Source organism: Nerophis ophidion, linkage group LG24 (assembly GCF_033978795.1).
Source record: "Nerophis ophidion isolate RoL-2023_Sa linkage group LG24, RoL_Noph_v1.0, whole genome shotgun sequence".
In the NCBI taxonomy this organism is placed as follows: domain Eukaryota; kingdom Metazoa; phylum Chordata; class Actinopteri; order Syngnathiformes; family Syngnathidae; genus Nerophis; species Nerophis ophidion.
In genome coordinates this window covers 41,832,514-41,854,837 of record NC_084634.1, presented here as the reverse complement: position 1 = coordinate 41,854,837, position 22,324 = coordinate 41,832,514, and the positions used below count along the sequence as shown (strand labels likewise).

Here is a 22,324-nt window from a genome sequence, read left to right as displayed (position 1 = left end):
AAATAAAAGTGACTTTATATTCAACTCCAATGCTGACATGTATCATGTTAAAACCAATACAGTCCTAATTTGAAAAAATATTTGTACTCAAGGCACACTCACTGTATGTGTCGGAACATATTTTTTTAATATCTTATTTCTTTTGTATTCATTGCATCCATTAATCCAAAAATAATTGCAGTTTATGGCAGGACTAGCCCGAAGCGTTACATTTATTTAGCTTCATTTGGCGCCCTCTGCAGGCCAGCAAGGTCAGCCATGTTGTCCATGTGGAGGTGCATCAACTGCAGCTGCTCATCACACCTTTCCATTTTCAACAGCTTACACCAGCGGTCAGCAACCTGCGGCTCTATTGCCTAACCCTAACTCTGGTGGCTCCATGGAGCGTCTTCAAAAATGTATGGAAATAGAAAAAAAAGGGGTGAAAAATACATTTATTTTTGCAATAATGTTTGTGTAGCATAAACACGACTCAAACCTTCCTAATTGTTAATATGTTTGTGTTTATGCTTAACTGAGGAGACTATTTGGCGAGCGCCGTTTTGTCCTATTTATTTCAGCAGCCCTTAAACTCACTGATGTGTGGACTGTGGCTCCAGTTTGTTTACATGTACAACTTTCTCCGACACTGCCACAGAAGTACGTGTTTTATGCCACTCGTTTTTCTCATTTTGTCCATCAAACGTTGTATACTGTGCGTGAAATAAAAAAAGCTGAGCTTTGTTGATATTATTGAATTGTTGGAGTGCTAATTAGGCATATTTGGTCACTGCATGATTGCAAGCTAAACCATGCTAACATGCCCTTTAGGCTAGCTGGACGTACATGTTGCATCATTATGCCTCATTTGTAGCTATATTTGAGATCATTTAATATCCTTTACATCATGTCCTCTGTGTATTTAGTTAATTTTTTCCATGTTTCATGACACATTATCTGTATGTAATATAGGTTGCATTCTGATAATTGTTTGTTTGCCATGTTGTTCCAGACCACAGCAAAAGTTACCCAGCTTGCAAAGATTGTAATAAATCCATTAGAAAAAGACTGTCTGCTGTTTCCTTTGTTTGGACAAAAACATCTATACTTTTGGCCATTTCCAGGAGTTATCTAACCCTCTGAGAAGTTCTACTAATGTTTTCCAAAGTTTTAAACGTGTGTAGAATATATATTACATTTTAACATTTCTGTCAACGAAGATTTGCCTCAGCCTGCGACACAGTCATTTAGATAGGAAGCTAATAAAGCTAATTAGACACTTACATCATGTGTTGTCTTTATTATAACACAAGACTTATAATATGTTTGATAGTAGGCTAACATAGCTAATTAAACACAAGACTTTTAAAATATGTTTGATAGTAGGCTAATATAGCCAATTAGACACCATGTGTTGTCGTCGTTATAACGCTTATATACCGGTAAGACTTTTAATTTTTTGCGGCTCCAGACAGATTACTTTTTTGTATTTCTGGTCCAATATGGCTCTTTAAACATTTTGTGTTGCCTACCCCTGGCTTACACCATTTTATTACTGAAGGCATGACCACTTTTACCTGTTCCCTTGGAAACCACAGGCGCCCCATGGACGAGAGAGAGCAACAAGGGCCAAAAAAGCAGAAAAAAACCTGCAAAACAACACGTCATAAAAAAACTGCAATAGAAGAATTATGAAATTATTATCAACTCACCCGTCCACGTGACCTTTAGGTTCAAGTCAGTTGAGGGATGGCAACACAATCACTGGGTACTTTTAGAGGTAATTACATTTTCTTTTTTTTTTTTAAATGTCAAAATAAACAAAAGGAGACGAAAAGGAGGTTGTCTTCATTGTGGCTGTATTTGAATAGTGTGACAGCTTCAGCAAAAAAGCCAAGCGTCTTACAAAAACATTTCTAAAACTCAATACACAATACAACAGAACTGAAAGTAGAACAACTAAAAGGTCATGAATCCAATGATGCAGCGACGTGGACCCCTGCAGGTGTCATTAGCTGGGAGAAAAACATACTTCCATTGTAAATAGTTCTTTATTGGTGAAGATGCACAAATCCCGCGTCACCCTGTTGCTCACCTGCTCTGTGCCTTGGTCCACTTCAAGGCATGTCTGGGAGGCACGGAGGGGTTTGGGTGGAAGAAGGTGCAGCCGTCTCGCTTACACTGGGCCGCGAAGCGACAAGGCTGCCAGGAGGCAAACACACAGCAGGGCTTGTTTATTTGCTGCTCAGACACAAAGAAGAGCCCGTGTCTGCTGAGCAGATTTTTTGCCAGAGCAAAGCAGACTGGCCACTGAGGAGGGCCAGAAAACATAAAAAAAGTGCACCTGCTTTGGTTCCATGACAACACATCTCGGAATTGCGCTTACGTACCATATGAAATACTATTCATTTGCATAAATAAGGTATTAGCATACATTCTGTGGCTGCATATCATTCTGTTTACTGTGCATCAAGCTAATAGTGCCATGTTTGCCACTTTATTGGCTACATAGTCTAATGCTGGGGTCAGCAACACCTGGCTCTCCAGCTGCATGAGGAAAAAGAAAATGGAAAAAGATGGGGAAAATATATATATATATATTTTGTTTTAATATGGTTTCTGACACAAACCTTCCCAGTTGTTGGAACTACCACTGTTGAATATGTTTGTGTGTATGCTTCACTGATGACACTATTTGCTCAACATCCTTTAGTCCAATGAGGTACATGCATACCTCATTTGTAGATATATTTGAGCTCAATTAACATCCTTTACTTTTATCCTTTTTGTATATCATTTATATTTGCATGTCTCATGACACATTATCTGTATGTAATATTGGCTGCATTTCAGATAGTTGTTTGTTTGCCATGTTGTTCCAGACCATAGCAAACGTTACCCAGCATGCAAAGATTGTAATACATCTATTAGAAGAAGACGGCCTGCTGTTTCCTTTAACTTGGACACACACATCTATACCTTTGGTCATTTCCAGGAGTTATCTCACCCTCTGCGTAACCTCTGATTTACTAATATTTTCTAATGTTGTAAAAGTGTAAAATAAATATTACATTTCAACATTTCTGTCAACCAAGATTTGCTTCAGCCTGCGACAGTCATTTTGATAGTAGGCTAATATTGACACTTACATCATGTGTTGCCATCATTATAAGACTTATATACGGCTTTTCATTTGATTTTTGGTCCACTATGGCTCTTTCAAGGTTTTTGGTTGCCGACCCCTGCTGTAATGAGATTCAATGCATGAAATATGAAATCAATGCTGCATTTACAAAAATAAAAGGAAATGCTTGGTGATAGAAGACCACAATCTACCATACCCGGTGACGTATGTGTTCTTGCAAAAGACAAGCACCTAATACTGACGTTAAATCCAATGTAGTCCAACCTGTCTATAGTGACCACTCAAAGGAGACAGCAAAAGCGGCAAATATTTTCAAGTTGGCAGCCATTTTGAATCAATCTGGTGTTGTATCTAGCATGTCTATGTTTTCATCATAGAAACAGCAATGATGCATTTTTGTCTTTGCTTTTTGTAATCGGGCATGATAGCTTATTAATATTGAACACGGCCCTATCTCCCAATTGTAAAGAACTCCTGAATCCAGATAGATAGCTAGAGAGATGGATAGATAGTACTTGTTTGATTCCTTCAGGATAGTTCCCTCAGGAAAATTAAAAGATGGTGATCCGGATCACCCCACCCCTCACTTTTCCCACAGACAGGCAGCCGCTAACAGGCTAGACTGTATCTTGTATTGGATGTGATTGGGTTAGAGACGTTCCAACAGTGTTACCTGAGGATGATAGAAGGTACAATCCATCTTCTTGCACTGTGGGAAGAAGCGGCACACGCTGGACGTTTGGGGTGCGACTGTCAACACAGGGATAAACCAGTTAGACACGGTAAGATGTGGAAAGTTATGGTGTGCTGTGCACCTGGCCGGGCAGGTGGAGGAGCTGCGATGCCCCTGCGGCTAACGTGGGTGAAAGGACAGTCTGGCTTGCTGCACCTGGCGTCGTATTTACAGTTGGGATGGATGAAAAGGCATTTGTCCCCAAATTTGCAGGTGGGAAAAGTCCTGCAAGACAAACACAAAACATTAAAAAGGGAGAAACAAATACATGTTCTTGAAAATAACAATACATAGCTACATAAACTTACCAGCTCAAAGAGTTCCACGACAGAACTTGTAGCTCAAAACACTCATATCGCAAAGCAGCCCCGGCTTACTATACATTGTTTAAATCTATTTAATTGGTGCACCATTGTAACTTCTAACATATCTTTGAAAAGAAAAAACTAACTTCTAGATAAGAAATATTGTTGAAAAAAACAACAGAAGAGTAAGGTTAGGTGATACAGACGATATATGATATCACTGTGGCGGACGAGAAGAGTTTTCAGTATGGTGATAATACAGGCCTGGGCAACTATGTTCGCTCCGGGGGGCCAAATTGAGAGAAAAAAATGTATCTTGAGGCCGATCTGATTGAATGCTAAAAACATTATGACACACCGCCTTAAAAGACAGAACGGAATATTACATTTTCCTACTGAATGAGACACCCAGAATGTACCTGAAAATAAAGAATGTGGGATTTACAATATTAATAAGTATGAAGGATAAAACACTGAATATGACAACATATGAACGTCACACCCCCTCTCCATCCACATATTTTACAATCAACCAAAATGCAACAAACACAGTGAGATAAATCCACACCTACAATCTGTTATATCACTAAGCTTTACAACTTTATTGTAAAAATCCCCTTCCACGTCTGTCCCTGACACCCACATTTGACTCTGAAAACACTCTGTGGAAACACTCCCCACCCACACTGCTTGGTGCCTCGTCTGAGCTGCTGTGACGTAGGTTACCATAGTAACTCATTAGATTAGCATAGTAACTAATTACATTAGCAATATAACCCATTAATAACCATAGTAACTACTATAGCATACAAAAGCACAGATTCCAAACATTGAAATACTTAGTACAGTTGAAGACTTAGGGTCTTTAGAAAACATGAGTGCACATCATAATGGCAGCTACACTTTCCTTCTTAAACATCTAAAAAAATATTTGGGGATGTCCGGGAGTCCATATTAAAAAGCTTAACGGGCCGCAGGTGTGTATTATAATATAGATTTCTCTATACAAGAGTAGTACAAACACCTACATTAGTTTAAGGAAGCAATGTAATCATCACAATATAAAACAATCAGCTTGTCCAGCTCCAGTCCATTCCGTCTGGTCTCTTCCCTCTCATTAGTAAGATCCAACATGTACAATGAGCCAAGTAAGCAAAAAGGTTGATCAATAAGACTGCGATAACGAGTGATGGAAACGATCTCTAGCTATAAGCTAATGTTAGCATAGACTATGAGGACCGGTTGTTTGGAGCGGACCGTACGGCGCACACTGTGGCATTTGCTACATCATCTTGCGGCTCTCAGGCTTCCAACTCAAATCATGCTCACAACTTCACGCATAACAAAATGCGCAGAGAACGCTTGTATCTGAAAATACTCTGAAGTTGAGGTCCTGGACTACCCACTTGCATATTCTTGTCGGGTGATGATAGGGACACTCGTCTCCGCTCTTGCAGACGGGCCAGAACCTGCAGCGCTCAATCACTTTTTGTTTCTTGGAAGGAAGGGCGTCATCCTCAAACATGTCAGCATCCAGCAGAGAGTCTGTGAAAAGGCCAATGAAGACAGCAGTAGGGCTCGTCATTGCTGCAACTTGTCTTCATTTAGTGAAATTATGTAAAAATGTACTTTATATTATAAAATACACACGTACAAATACAATTACATGATACATTATCACAATACACTGTTACTCTGCTTTTGTTTTAGTGATAGTCTTTATGATCTTAACTTATCTTTGCTTTAATTCCTATTTTGACCTAACCTCTGTTCTAATGGTCTGTTTTATTTTCATACAGTATTTTAGTGCTGTCTGTCGGTGGAAAAAGATTTATTCTATTCTACTTTAGACAAAGATAACATAAATTACAATATAATTAAAAAAATATGTATACTGTATTTTTCAGACTATAAGGCGCACTTAAAATCCTTTCATTTTCTCAAAACTCGATAGTGCGCCTTATAACCTTGTGCACCTAATGTACGGAATAATTCTGGCGGTGCTTACCGACCTCAAAACAATTTGATTTGGTACACGGTGTGATGATAAGTGTGACCAGTAGATGCCAGTCACACTTAAGAGATATGTGTAGACTAAACAACAGCAAAACTTTTAATGTTCCATTGAAAATATAGAACATCACACAATGCGCTCAAAAATGTTTTAGCACAACTTTGGTAAGCCATGAGGCCGCACCCCTTGATGGATTGTCGGCCCATTACGGCTACCGTAGTCAGAGATACAAGTATTATTATTATTATGGTGTGTGTATAAGGACCGCAAAATGGCACTCATTAGCAAACATATTGCCTGGTGTTTTGTTTCACAATATTATGCACAACCAACTTTTCTTACCTTCTGGTACCTGCTGATCTGTATTTGGGATCTGCATAAGTACTGAAAATTTGCGCAGGTCCGCCACTGTAGGCTGTGCAGACACCGTAGTCAATAAGCTTCTTCTTTTTATGCGACATACATCCTCTGCTGTTGCCATTTCTAATATAAAGTAATGTAAAGTTATTATTTATATCTTGCAATGGAAGCACTAAAACATACCGGTGTAGTGAGTTTACATTATTCACCCAAGGAACTTTACTTATCAGAGAGTTGCGGTTAGAGGGTTTGTTACGGGACACATTTCGGGTGTTATTGCATTAGTGAGCCACGGATGAGGAGATGCTGCTATGTTATTGATTAAAGTAAAGTGTGAATGTCGTTAAAACAGTTAGCTCCATCTTTTGACACTTCTTCTACACCAGTCGTTGCACGCTACACCGCTACAACAAAGATGATGCTGTCCAAGTGGAGGCACGTAAATAAGACCGCCCACAAAAGGGTGCATCCTGAAGAAAAATGAGTTGAAGATGATGTGTAAAACTTGATCTATTAAACATTTTGAGCAAAGAAGCACCATTTCATGTTATGTAGACCACCGGGGTCTTTTACAATTAGAAAATAATCATGATTAAAATGACTCCTTTAATGCAAACTATAATCCAGTGCGCCTTTTGTATGAAAAAAGACCTGAACAGACCCGCTCATCGGCAGTGCGCCTTATAATCCGGTGCGCCCTGTGGTCCAAAAAATACGGTATATGAAATGATATTATGCAGTACAGTACATTTATACAAATGTACTGTAATTTTACAATACATGCTATACTGGATTATCAATAAACGATTAGAAATATGATACTTGAATACACTAATATAGTGGAATTAAAAATAAACTTTTATTAAGTGTGATTAGATAAAGGTGGTAAAAATAAAACTTAATGTATAATGAAATGCTTTTATAAAATCACAAAGTACACGCCATTAGACTGTACAACTCCTCTCTGGGGCGGGGGGCGGGGGGTACTAGGATGACAGGGGATGCAAAACATTAACAGTGCAATACGTTTTCATAACATGGTCACTACTGCCTACTTTGTCTTGTTATATTCTTATTTTACTGTTATATTGTTATTCCCATTGTTTTTATTCTTTTTGTAATATTTCTCTATTTTGCTTCCTTTTAAACCCCCATTATTTACTTTTTACTTTTTTTTTTTTAATTGATCTCAACTCTGTACACTGCTGCTGGAATTTTAATTTTCCTGAAGGAATCAATAAAGTACTATCTATCCATCTATCTATCTAAGTATGGACCATACACTTTCCACATACCAGTATATTAACATGTAGCAGCGTAGTATAACAACTAGTGCTGCATAAAATATGTATTATAAAGTCTAGTAAAAGGCAGTTTTATAAGTGTGTTGCGTGTGATAAAACACAATAAACTAGTTTTAGAAATAAAGATGTGTCCTCTAATAAATGGCTGGTGTCTTGATTCAACTCCGGTCTTCATTCAGTACCTCCAATGGAAGGGCCTCCATGCAATCGATCAAGGACGCTGACTTTGGACTCGCGACTGGCGAACTTGGAGGGTGGTCTCACATCTTCCAGATCCATGTCGGACTCTGTGAAGTTCCCCAGTGGGCTGGGAACGCCTTCTAATGTCACAATGAACTTAGGACTCTCCGCGTTTTCCTTTTCCTTGCTAGACCACAGAAAAAAAAAAGATGTATTAAAAGGGATATGAGCGTTTTTTTTTTGTTTTAACATCATTCGTTTTGTTTGTGCACACTTGGCTTGGATGGTGCGCAGTGGTGAGGCGGTCTCGTCTTTTAGCTTCCCGTCCTGCGGACTTCTGCTTTCGTCCAGCTGCGGTCGACTCACGATGAAAGAGCGTGTATCAAACTGCTTTGGCTCGCCGCTCGCTACGGACAAAGTATGCTGAGGGAGTGCTTGGAAACAACTCTTGTGACTTGGGAAGGAGCACTCACAGTCGTCACTCTTCTCTGCTTCCTCGTTGCGCTGCGATGTGTCCGGCTGAGCGTGTGAAGCCACAGATTTAGCTGGAGCTAATGGGACATATTAGCAGAACACATTTAGAACAGAGTTGTCAAAGTCCTACTGCTTGAAATTGCACACCTTTTAAATTTTAATAGTATCCAATATTGCAACAAATATGACAGTATATTATCGAACTTTCCAAACATTTTTTGTCTTAATAAAAATACCTAACTTTACAGCAAACTACCCATCAAATAAATAACATTTTACGCTAATCTTTACAGCATAGTACTGTAAATTGGAAAAAACTACTACTGTTTTTTGCGTTAAAATTCTGTTGACTGAGCTGCCAGTTTTTGACTGTAAAATCTAGGGTTGTTGTTTCTAACGGTGTATTACTGTAAATGGAATGACGGTACATTTGTTCTTACGGTAGAAAATCTGGCAGCAAAATTGCCAGAATAATAAAAATAATTGCACTGTATTTCCATGGACAATATAATGTTGTAAAAACCAATGTCAATTTAACACAATAATTCTGGCAACTAAGCTGAAAGATTTTTTTTTTTTTACAGTTTGTCCTTCATAATGTGTATAAAATAATGGGTGCATAAATGACACAATATGTTACTGCATACGTCGGCAGACTAATTAGGAGTCTTTGTTTATTTACTACTAAAAAACAAGTTGCTTAGTATGCTCACTATTTTATTTAAGGACTAAATGACAATAATAAATATATGTTTCATGTACCCCAAGATTTTGTGTTAAAATAAATCCAATAAAGCAATTTTTTGTGGTCCCATTGACTTAGAAAAGTATCGAAATATATTTTGGTACGGGTACCAAAATATTGGCATCTGGACAACACTGCAGATATATAATTAATAATGAAATCCTACATGATTCACTGTTTCAGTATAAGCGGGGGCCCTCTGATGGCAGCCATAAGTGCCATGTGAACACCAGTTTGCCATCCCTGTCATAGAAGATGCACACACCAGAATGTCCGCTTGCCGGCTCCCTGGAGGCCCCGCGATGCAGTTGCTGCTGCATCAGCTGAATAGCTGCAGTCATCTCGTCGCCTCTCACCAGGCGGGCGCGAGGAGCAACGGGAACCGTCTGCTTCTGTGGTACTGTGGAGGGGAGAAAAAAAGCGGTGGTGACGAGGGAAAGTGGAGAGCAGAAATGCTAAAGGGTGATGGCGCACGTGTCGCGAAGCTTGTGGTCTTGGTGATGGAGTCCTGGGCCTCAGAGATGGCCTTCAAGATCAGGTTCCTGTTGGCTTGCATGGCTGGTGGGAGGGAGGATCTGAAGCAGTGGTGCCAGGTTTACAAGATGCCACAACTATGATTATTATTACACTGGACGCATTAACTGACTTGCGCTCTGGTTTGGAAGGCAGTGACACTCGACTTGACACGCCTCGTCCTCCGTAGCTCGTTTCCTCGTCTTCCTCTTCTTCTTCCTCGACGTCCTCGCTGTCCTCGTCTGTGTCGCGGCTCACACGTATCACCGAACTAGCAACTGGCGCCTTGCGTTTCCGTGACAACTCCTCCTGGAGAGCACATGGGGGACATTTTACCACCACTTCCTTCGTGCAAAACGACACAGTGGGCACTAAATTAGTCAACCGCAGAGAGTTCTGGGCATTCGCTAGGGTGGACATTGTTAACCAGGTTTTTCTCCGGAATCCCACATAGAACAGAACTTTATCCTATATTTCAGCTTTACAGATGCCACCCCGTTATGTAACAGCCTTTTTCCAAAATTTTAAATTGTCCTCAAAATTCTACAGACATTTTCCCATACCGACAATAAGAAAAGTTTTTATTTTGCAAATGTATTAAAAATATAAAAATAAAAATAAAATCCCATGTACATAAGTATTGAGACCCTTTGCTCAATACTTTGTTATTGCACCATTGTCAACAATTCCAGCCTCAGATCTTTTTGAATGGGATGTCACAAGTCAATGTACATTGTTGTAATTATCTTAGTCTAGTCAGGGTTTCACCTGACCTAGATCATGGTCACTCCGTCAGAACTACAGCATTCCCATGTGGAGAGAGGAGAACCTTCCAGAAAGACGACCATCTCTGCAACAAACCACCAGTCCGGATGGATGGATAAATACCTTATTTATCACCCAGAGGGAAAATTCAGTTGTCAATACAGGCCATAAATACTTTATGGCCTGTATGGTAGAGTGGCCAGACCGAAGCCATTTTTTTAGTAAAGATTGCCAGCATGCAGCTGAAAGACGCTCAGAGCATGAGAAAGTAAAGTCTCTGGTCTGATGAGACAAAGATTGAAGTCTTTGGCGTCATGTTTGGAGGAAAGCAGGCAGCACTCATCACCAGGACAGTACCATCCCTGCAGTGGTGGCAGCATCATGCTGTGGGGGATGCTTTTCAGTAGCAGGAACTGGGAGACTAGTCTGGATAGAGGGAAAGATGAATGCAGCAATGTACAGAGACATCCTGGATGAAAACCAACACTTCCCATCCAACCTGATGGAGCTTGAGAGGTGCTGCAAAGAGGAATGGTTGAAAGTGCCCAAAGGTAGGTGTGCCAAGCTTGTGGCATCATATTCAAAAAGACTTGAGGCTGGAATTGCTACCAACGGTGCATCAATAAATTAATGAGCAAAGGCTGCTGCACATCCAAGGGTTTAGTTTTCTATTTTTAATACATTTACTATTTAAAAAACAACATTTTGATCTCGTCATTTAGAAGGATTGTGTGTAGAATGCTGAGAAAAATAAGAATGTATTCCATTTTGGAACAAGGCTGTAACATAGCAAAATGTGGAAAAGCTGTGACTACTTTCCAAATGTACTGTATAAATACAACTCTGAAGTGTGTTATTTTGAAATATCTTATATCTCGCCTTGAAAGCACTAAAACATACCAGTGTAGTGAGTTTACATTATTCACCCAAGGAACTTTACTTATTACAGCGTTCGGGTCGGAAGGTTTTTCACGGGACACATTTCGGGTGTTGTTGCACTAGTGAGCCACGGATGAAGAGTTGCTGCTCTGTTATTGATTAAAGTATAGTGTGAATGTCATTAAAACAGTTAGCTCCATCTTTTGACACTTCTTCCACTCCCGTCCTTGCACGCTACACCGCTACAACAAAGATGACACTGTCCAAGTGGAGGCTCATAAATAAGACGCATCCTGAAGAGACTGTCAGAAAGTCAGTTGAAGATGATGTGTAAAACATAATCTATGCAACATTTTGAGCAAAGAAGCACCATTACATGTTATGTAGACCACTATGAAGTCTTTTACATTTAGAAAATAATCATAATAATATGATTCCTTTAATGCGCCCTATAATCCGGTGCGCCTAATATATGAAAACAGATCATAAAAAGAGCATTCATCGGCAGTGTGCCTTGTACTCTGGTGTGCCCTACGGTCCGTAAAATAGGCTAATTCTAATAATACTAAGAAGAGTTGGGTTTTTCTTTGTTCAACTGGCAATTGAGGCACGGTGTCTATTAGAGTGTTGCTATCTGACCTTGATGGAGATGCTTCTGGAAGTTCTGCTGCTCCTGCTCTCCTGGTGCCTGCCGTGTGAAGACCCCTCAGCGGACCGCAGCGCTGAACCCAGTCTGCTCTGACCCGGCCTGTAGATTTCTGCCGTCGGCCGGTTCGCCGCGCCCCGAGTTCCTCTCGCGCTGGCGGCCATCACTACAGCGTCCTCTGCGATAAAGTCATCATCCAGCTCCGGTTTGATGTCGATGACGGCGTCGGACGGAAGTAGCTCCATGAGGGGTTTGACGGCGGAGGTCAGCCGCGACAAAGCCTTCTCTGTAGACGACCTCCAAACGGAACAAAGGTTTGTTATTGTCCTGTTCATGTCTGTGGCTCTCCAAGCATTGGACACCTGTTTTCATGGGCAGAGCTGCGTGAGTCCGTTCTATCAGAGCGAGACCTTATCTCTTCGGCCTTCAAAGTGGCTGTGCTTGACTGCTGCTCCAGTCCAACAGAGGCGGGCTCTAAAAGGCGACACAAGAATCCACAACCTCATAATACTGCCGATACCCTGCGTGAACAAAAGGTATTGGGACCTACCCACTGCAACTGTTCTTAGCTTCTCCAGTACGCCGTGCAGCCTAAAATGAAATGCTACAGGTGAGAACAACATTTGAGTTTCAGTTTATTTGGAACATGCATGCATACAACACGACGCATCACACGTGCATGCATACAACACGACGCATCACACGTGCGTGCATACAACACGACGCATCACACGTGCGTGCATACAACACGACGCATCACACATGCATGCATACAACACGACGCATCACACGTGCGTGCATACAACACGACGCATCACACGTGCATGCATACAACACGACGCATCACACGTGCGTGCATACAACACGACGCATCACACATGCATGCATACAACACGACGCATCACACATGCATGCATACAACACGACGCATCACACGTGCGTGCATAAAACACGACGCATCACACGTGCACGCATACAACACGACGCCTCACACGTGCATGCATACAACACGACGCATCACATGTGCATGCATACAACACGACGCATCAATCTTGCATGCATACAACACGACGCATCAATCGTGCATGCATACAACACGACGCATCAATCTTGCATGCATACAACACGACGCATCAATCGTGCATGCATACAACACGACGCATCACACGTGCATGCATACAACACGACGCATCACACGTGCGTGCATACAACACGACGCATCACACATGCATGCATACAACACGACGCATCACACGTGCGTGCATAAAACACGACGCATCACACGTGCACGCATACAACACGACGCCTCACACGTGCATGCATACAACACGACGCATCACACGTGCATGCATACAACACGACGCATCAATCTTGCATGCATACAACACGACGCATCAATCGTGCATGCATACAACACGACGCATCAATCTTGCATGCATACAACACGACGCATCAATCGTGCATGCATACAACACGACGCATCACACGTGCATGCATAAAACATGACACATCACACATGCATGCATACAACATGACAGATCACACATGCATGCATACAACATGACACATGCATGCATACAACATGACACGTGCATGCATACAACATGACACGTGCATGCATACAACATGACACGTGCATGCATACAACATGACACGTGCATGCATACAACATGACACGTGCATGCATACAACATGACACGTGCATGCATACAACATGACACGTGCATGCATACAACATGACACGTGCATGCATACAACATGACACATCACACATGCATGCATACAACATGACACATGCATGCATACAACATGACACATGCATGCATACAACATGGCACATGCATGCATACAACATCACGCATGCATGCATACAACATGACACATGCATGCATGCATACAACATGACACATGCATGCATGCATACAACATGACACATCACACATGCATGCATACATTACATCACACATGCATGCATACATGATACATCATACATGCATGCATACAACATTACATCACACATGCACGCATACATGATACATCATACATGCATGCATACAACATGACACATCACACGTGCATGCATACATGACACATCACACATGTATGCATACAACATGACACATCACACATGCATGCATACAACATGACACATCACACATGCATGCATACAACATGACACATCACACATGCATGCATACAACATGACACATCACACATGCATGCATACAACATTATACATCACACATACAACATGACACATCACAATTTCCAGTTTCTCTTTTCAACATGTTGGAAAAGGAGTAGGAAGAAGCAGAGCTTATTTAATCCTACACCTTTTCCTTTACATAGCAGTTGCTGAAACTTGTTCACTTCCTGTTCTCAATATATTCACAATACACACCATAAGTAATAACAATGACAATAAATAATAATTGGTGAAGTAAATTATATTTCATATGGTGAGATGAGTAAGATTATGTAGAAAATGAATGGATGAGATAAATTCAGAATGTTTATCATGGTTCTTCTTTGTGCTTTGTAAACACTTTAAGTTTGAAGAGTCTCTTGAAGTGGATTCAATTAGTACATCGTTGGATTTCTTTGCTTAATCCATTCCATCATTTAATTCCACATACTGATATGCTGAAGGTCTTAAATGTTGTACGTGTGTACAAATGATTTAAAATATTTTTTCTCTAAGATTATAGTCGTCCTCTTTGGTCGTATATTCTTGGCCAACAGATTATAGTTTGCTGTGTTTGCAAATGCACTATGTCGTGGAATTTCAGTATTTTTGATTCAATAAATAAAGTGTTTGTATGTTCTCTATATCCAACATTATGTATTATTCTAACTGATCTTTTTTGTAACACCGTTAATGAATGAAGTGTACTTTTGTCGTTATTTCCCATATTTCTGCACAATAAGTCAGATGTGTAACACTGTGAGCAGTAGAGAATATGAGGTGATTTTTGGTCCAGAACATGTTTTGTTTTATTCCTTATTGATGTGTTTCTTGCTACTTTATGTTGTATATATTTTCAAATTTCTACTCTATGTGGATTTGTGTTTGACTTTCTCTTCTACTGTTACCAAATAGCATTATTTTACTTTTACTGAGATTCAAAAGGTTTGTTTTTGTCAAACCATCTTTTTAATTTGTTCATTTATTCTGTTATTTGTATTAACTTCTGTGTATTCTCTCCTGAACAATGCCATTGTATCACCCACAAATAACACTAACTTTAAATCTTTTATAACTTTACAAATGTCATTTACATAGAGATTGAACAATTTCTGTCCTAGTGTGGATCCCCGGAGTACACCACAGGATATAAAGTGAGGTCCACAAGTATTTGCACACCCTGCAATTTTGCAAGCTCCCCCACTTAGAAATGAGGGAGAGGTGTGAAATGTTCATCATAGACGTATTTCCATTCTTAGAGGAATTATCTAAAAAGAAAAATCCGGAATAAATGATTTAATTTGAATGTTACTGGGGTTCATAAGTATTTGCACACATGATAATCAGCAAGAATTATGACTCAAAAAAGAGCTCTCAGTCTACCTTAAAAAAGTCCACCTTGACCCCCCAACTAATCAATGCAGCCCACAGTCAGTCAAGGTCCAACTGCTACCATGGGCAAGACCAAAGAGCTGTCAAAAGAGACTGTAGAAGTTCAAAAACCTGGAAAAGGCTATGGGACAATTGGGAAGCAGCTTGGAGAGAAAATATCAACTGTTAGAAAATGGAAGAAGCTAAAATGACTGCTGATCTACCTCAGACTGGGGCTCAACGTAAGATCTGTCCTCGTGAGGCATCACTCATGAGAAGAAAAGTGAGGAACTACACGGGAGGAGCTGGTGAATGACCTGAAGGGAGCTGGGACCACTGTTTCCATGGCTTCTATCAGTATAGTGCTTTAAAATCATGCGGGTTCCCCTGCTTAAGTCAGCCCAGTTGGAAGTTTGCCAATGGCCAATCTGGATGATCCAGAGGAGTCATGGGAGAAAGTCATGTGGTCAGATGACACCAAAATACATCTTTTTGGTATAAACTCCACTCGTCAGGTTTGGAGGAAAAAGAAGGATGAGTATCACCATCCCTACAGTAAAGCATGGGGTGGAAGCATCATGCTTTGGGGTTGCTTTTCAGCAAAGTTGACAGGACAGCTGCACTGTATTAAGAAGGGGATAATAATAATAATAATAATAATTCATTTTATTTGGTATAGCGCATTTCAGGGTACCTAAAGACGCTTTACAGGAAAAAAATGAAAATATAAAACAGTTGAAAGTAATAATACACGATACAGGAAATATAAGAGCAGTACATAGTAAAATAGATCAAATAGACACAGAACATGAATCACAGGTTCAAAGCAGATCGGAAGAGGTGTGTTTTGAGAAGGTTTTCAAAGGTAGGAAGGTCTGAGCAGTCACGGATGGGTTTGGGGAGAGAGTTCCGGAGGGTGGGAGCAGCGATGGAGAAGGCTCCATCACCCCAGGTCCAGAGATTAGTTCTTAGTGGTGGGGAGAGGAGGTTGGCGTCGGAGGAGCGGAGGCTGCGTGAAGGGGTGTGGCAAGGTTGGGGAGGTAGCAGGGGGCCTGGTTGTGAGGGTTTTGTTGGTGAGGAAGAGGATTTTAAAGTGGATCTGGTGAGGAACGGGAAGCCAGGGGAGTTTCTGAGGGACCAAGGTGATGTGCTCACGGGAACGGGTAAACGTATTGTGAGATTCAGTGAAAAACCTCTTTCCCTCAGTCAGAGCATTGAAGATGTGTGGTGGCGGGGTCTTCCCACATGATAATGCCAGCCAGGATAAGCAAGGAGTGGCTCCATACCCAGCATTTCAAGGTTCTGGAGTGGCCGAGCCAGTCTCCACACCTACATCCAATAGAAAATCTTTGGAGGGAGCTGAAACTTCTTGTTGCTCTTCGACAGCCCCTAAACCTGACAGATCTAGACTTGTGTGGAGGAGGGGGACAAAATCCCTGTTGCCGTGTGTGCAAACCTGCTGAAGAACTCTAAGAAACCTTTGACCTCTATAATTGCAAACAAAGGCTTCTGCAATAAATATTAACAACTCTGGGCTGCTGACCTGTCTCCACTCAACATGATCTCCTGCTGGCAGCCACTATGGACTGGACTCTCACACTATTATGTTAGATCCACTATGGACTGGACTCTCACACTATTATGTTAGATCCACTATGGACTGGACTCACACTATTATGTTAGATCCACTACTCTCACACTATTATGTTAGATCCACTATGGACTGGACTCTCACTATTATGTTAGATCCACTATGGACTGGACTCTCACACTATTATGTTAGATCCACTATGGACTGCACTCTCACTATTATGTTAGATCCACTATGGACTGGACTTTCACACTATTATGTTAGATCCACTATGGACTGGACTCTCACACTATTGTGTTAGATCCACTATGGACTGGACTTTCACACTATTATGTTAGATCCACTATGGACTGGACTCTCACTATTATGTTAGATCCACTATGGACTGGACTCTCTATGGACTGGACTTTCACACTATTATGTTAGATCCACTATGGACTGGACTCTCACACTATTATGTTAGATCCACTATGGACTGGACTCTCACTATTATGTTAGATCCACTATGGACTGGACTCTCACTATTATGTTAGATCCACTATGGACTGGACTCTCACACTATTGTGTTAGATCCACTATGGACTGGACTCTCACACTATTATGTTAGATCCACTATGGACTGGACTTTCACACTATTATGTTAGATCCACTATGGACTGGACTCCCACACTATTATGTTAGATCCACTATGGACTGGACTCTCACATTATTGTGTTAGATCCACTATGGACTGGACTTTCACACTATTATGTTAGATCCACTATGGACTGGACTCTCACTATTATGTTAGATCCACTATGGACTGGACTCTCACACTATTATGTTAGATCCACTATGGACTGGACTCTCACTATTTTGTTAGATCCACTATGGACTGGACTCTCACTATTATGTTAGATCCACTATGGACTGGACTCTCACTATTATGTCAGATCCACTATGGACTGGACTCTCACACTATTATGTTAGATCCACTATGGACTGGACTCTCACACTATTATGTTAGATCCACTACGGACTGGACTCACACTATTATGTTAGATCCACTATGGACTGGACTCTCACACTATTGTGTTAGATCCACTATGGACTGGACTCTCACACTATTGTGTTAGATCCACTATGGACTGGACTCACACTATTATGTCAGATGCAATATGGACTGGATTTTCACACTATTATGTTAGATCCACTATGGACTGGACTCTCACACTATTATGTTAGATCCACAATGGACTGGTCTCTCACACTATTATGTTAGATCCCCTATGGACTGGACTCTCACTAGTATGTTAGAACCACTATGGACTGGACACTCACACTATTATGTTAGATCCACTATGGACTGGACTCTCACACTATTATGTTAGATCCAATATGGACTGGACTTTCACACTATTATGTTAGATCCACTATGGACTGGACTCTCACACTATTATGTTAGATCCACTATGGACTGGACTCTCACAATATTATGTCAGATCCAATATGGACTGGACTTTCACACTATTATGTTAGATCCACTATGGACTGGACTCACACTATTATGTTAGATCCACTATGGACTGGACTCTCACACTATTATGTCAGATCCAATATGGACTGGATTTTCACACTATTATGTTAGATCCACTATGGACTGGACTCTCACAATATTATGTCAGATCCAATATGGACTGGACTTTCACACTATTATGTTAGATCCACTATGGACTGGACTCACACTATTATGTTAGATCCACTATGGACTGGACTCACACTATTATGTCAGATGCAATATGGACTGGATTTTCACACTATTATGTTAGATCCACTATGGACTGGACTCTCACACTATTATGTTAGATCCACAATGGACTGGTCTCTCACACTATTATGTTAGATCCCCTATGGACTGGACTCTCACTAGTATGTTAGATCCACTATGGACTGGACTCTCACACTATTATGTTAGATCCACTATGGAGTGGACTCTCACTATTATGTTAGATCCACTATGGACTGGACTCTCACACTATTATGTTAGATCCACTATGGACTGGACACTCACACTATTATGTTAGATCCACTATGGACTGGACTCTCACACTATTATGTTAGATCCAATATGGACTGGACTTTCACACTATTATGTTAGATCCACTATGGACTGGACTCTCACACTATTATGTTAGATCCACTATGGACTGGACTCTCACAATATTATGTCAGATCCAATATGGACTGGACTTTCACACTATTATGTTAGATCCACTATGGACTGGACTCACACTATTATGTTAGATCCACTATGGACTGGACTCTCACACTATTATGTCAGATCCAATATGGACTGGATTTTCACACTATTATGTTAGATCCACTATGGACTGGACTCTCACACTATTATGTCAGATCCAATATGGACTGGATTTTCACACTATTATGTTAGATCCACTATGGACTGGACTCTCACACTATTAACTAGGTCCACTCGACGTCCATTGCACCGATCGCATCTGCAGTCCCCTCCAAGGTTTCTCATTGTAATCCCATTGGGTTGAGTTCTTTCTTGCCCTGATGTGGGATCTGAGCCCAGGATGTGGTTGTGGCTTGTGCAGCCCTTTGAGACACTTGTGATTTAGGGCTATACAAGTAAACATTGATTAATTGATTGATTGATCAGTGTGCAAATACTTATGAACCCCAGCAACATACAAAGAAATCATCCAAAAATCATACCATTTATTTCGGGATTTGTCTTTTTAGATGATGCCTCTAAAAGTGGGAATATATGATGATCCTTTCCCTCATTTCTAAGTGGGAGAACTTGCGGGCCTCACTATATTCAGCATTGCAGACGCGTGTTCTCCCATCTTCACCTACTGTTTGAAAAAGTCTTTTAAAGTCCTACTGAAAGCCACTACTAGCCACCACGCAGTCTGATAGTTTATATATCAATGATGAAATAATAACATTGCAACACATGCCAATACGGCCAAGTTAGTTTACTAAATTGCAATTTTAAATTTCCCGCGAGGTATCTTGTTGAAGACGTCACGGTATGATGACGCCTAGGCGTGACGTCTCGGGTTGTAGCGGGCATTTTATCCCAGCACCACTCACGGCTCAAAGTCATCCGATTTAATCATATAATTACACAGTATTCTGGACTTCTGTGTTGCTGAATCTTTTGCAATTTGTTCCATTAATAATGGAGACGTCAAAGAAGAAAGATGTTGGTGAAGCCGCCTTTAGCCACACAAACACAGCCGGTGTTTCCTTGTTTAAAATTCCCGAAGTTGAAGCTTTACTATGGAACAGAGCGGTGAAGCGAACATGGATCCCTACCAGATGTCAACCGGCAGGTTTCGGTGAGAAAATTGTGGTAATAAGTCGCCTCTTACCGGAGACGTCAGACACTGGCGGTCACTACACCCGTGGCCACACCCCTCGGACTTTCAGGTACCATATATTCTCACTAAAACACTAGTGACACAATAAGCAGATAAGGGATTTTCCAGAATGATCCTAGTAAATGTGTCTGATAACATCCGAATCACTCCCACTGCCCTCACCTTTTTATTTCTTCCCTTCACTTTCACTATCCTCATCCTCGAATCTTTCATCCTAGTTCAAATTCATGGGGAAATCGTCGCTTTTTCTGTCCGAATCGCTCTCGCTGCTGGTGGCCATGATTATAAACAATGTGGGGATGTGAGGAGCTCCACAACCCGTGACATCACGCACACATCGTCTGCTACTTCCGGTACAGGCAAGGCTTTTTTATTAGCCACCAAAACTTGCCAACTTTATCGTCGATGTTCTTTACTAAATCCTTTTGGCAAAAAATATGTCAATATTTGGAAATGATGAAGTATGAGACATAGAATGGAGCTGCTATCCCCGTTTAAATAAGAACATCTCATTTCAAGTGTGATTCTCACCAAGCTGTGAACTTGATGGTGTTGTTTCCAAGAAAAAGCGAGAGGTCGTCCGCCATCTGCTCGGATGTTTTCTTATTGGCGACCATCACCATGATGTAGTCGGGAAGCTCCTCGTCTGAAAGTGTGGGAGAAATGTTGAGTCACAACACATGCATCTATTTCCTATCGCTTGTCCCTCGCACCTTGTTAGCCACTTACCTATATATGCCCCCAGTTCTTGCAGCTTGCCCTTGATAGCAGCCTGCAAAACAAAAAGCGTCCCTTTCACAACACAACATAATCCGCAGTCATCGAGGAGCAGCTGTCAAAAAAACAACTTTGTTGCCATTTTGCTCCGCGAGCTAGCATGCTAACGGCCAGTTATCCGGCTAAATGCTAAACACTTGTGTCGAGGTATCACCTATTTCCCTCTTACTCACTCTTATTTTCTTGCTGATTTCTGCCCCGATTTCCATGGCTGGATCGTTTGAAGCCTTAAATAGCAAAAAGAAGGTATAAAGGATAGCTGCTGCCTTGCTTCACAACCGCTAGCCGCCGACGCCGGAAAAGTCCTAGCAGGTCACGTGACAAACGAAGGGCCCCGGAAAAGAACGAAGGCTCGACTGCTGTGTTTAAGCCCCATTGGTAAATCAGAAAACATTTTCGGAATACTTACCGAGGGCAATCTTTTTTGTAACAACAGCTAATTTAGTTTGTATTTCAAGGTTGTATGAATACCCCATTTAGGTACTAATACAACGCTTTTTATGTTTAAGCTAATTTGCATTCATTGAATAAATATGCAAATGACCCAGTTCTGGTTTTAACAAATGTATTGAACGCATCTTGTAAGGGCAATACTGTAAGATGATTTACAATGCGATGTAATCTTTATTTATTTGGAGACAACATCAAGAATGTAATTGATGATGAAAAAATATAAGTTATTTATATCGTACATAAGCTTATGAGCAGGGGCCACCAACCTTTTTGAAAGCAAGAGCTACTTCTTGGGTACTGATTAATGCCAAGGGCTACCAGTTTGATACACACTTCAATAAATTGCCAGAAATAGCCAATTCGCTCAATCTATCTTTAACTCTGTTATTATTAATAATTGATTATATTTATCTTTGTGGAAACACTGATCATCTTAATGATTTCCCACAATAAATATATATAGAAACAGATAAATATATATATTAAAAAAAGTGTATTTATGTCAGTCGT

At 40.8% G+C, this 22,324-nt stretch overlaps 2 protein-coding genes across 9 annotated transcripts in view; one reads left to right on the top strand and one right to left on the bottom strand.

The window, feature by feature from the left end:
• The window catches only part of LOC133542339 (ovarian cancer G-protein coupled receptor 1-like), a 621,591-nt gene that overhangs the window by 183,432 nt on the left and 415,835 nt on the right, over positions 1–22,324 (top strand). The gene's annotated exons all lie outside the window — the stretch shown is intronic.
• zc3h14 (zinc finger CCCH-type containing 14) lies at positions 1,822–21,707 on the bottom strand. The gene is made up of 17 exons (XM_061885837.1): positions 21,535–21,707; positions 21,314–21,356; positions 21,116–21,230; positions 12,593–12,633; positions 12,405–12,516; positions 12,036–12,339; positions 9,886–10,061; positions 9,714–9,814; positions 9,505–9,639; positions 8,494–8,571; positions 8,295–8,427; positions 8,023–8,207; positions 5,569–5,707; positions 3,940–4,082; positions 3,798–3,874; positions 2,075–2,181; positions 1,822–1,994 (listed from the first exon to the last, which is right to left on the bottom strand). The coding sequence occupies exons 1-17, from the start codon at positions 21,568–21,570 to the stop codon at positions 1,991–1,993; spliced, it is 1,929 nt and encodes a 642-aa protein (XP_061741821.1). The 5' UTR covers positions 21,571–21,707; the 3' UTR covers positions 1,822–1,990.

Excerpts from the sequence above, each read along its gene's own strand:
- zc3h14 (XM_061885837.1), bottom strand. The coding sequence starts at position 21,570 with ATGGAAATCGGGGCAGAAATCAGCAAGAAAATAAGA. Across the intron at positions 10,062-12,035 it reads CCAGAAGCATCTCCATCAAG|GAGGAGTTGTCACGGAAACG; the intron begins GTCAGATAGCAA and ends TGTGCTCTCCAG. Across the intron at positions 4,083-5,568 it reads CACCCGACAAGAATATGCAA|GACTTTTCCCACCTGCAAAT; the intron begins GTGGGTAGTCCA and ends TTTGTCTTGCAG.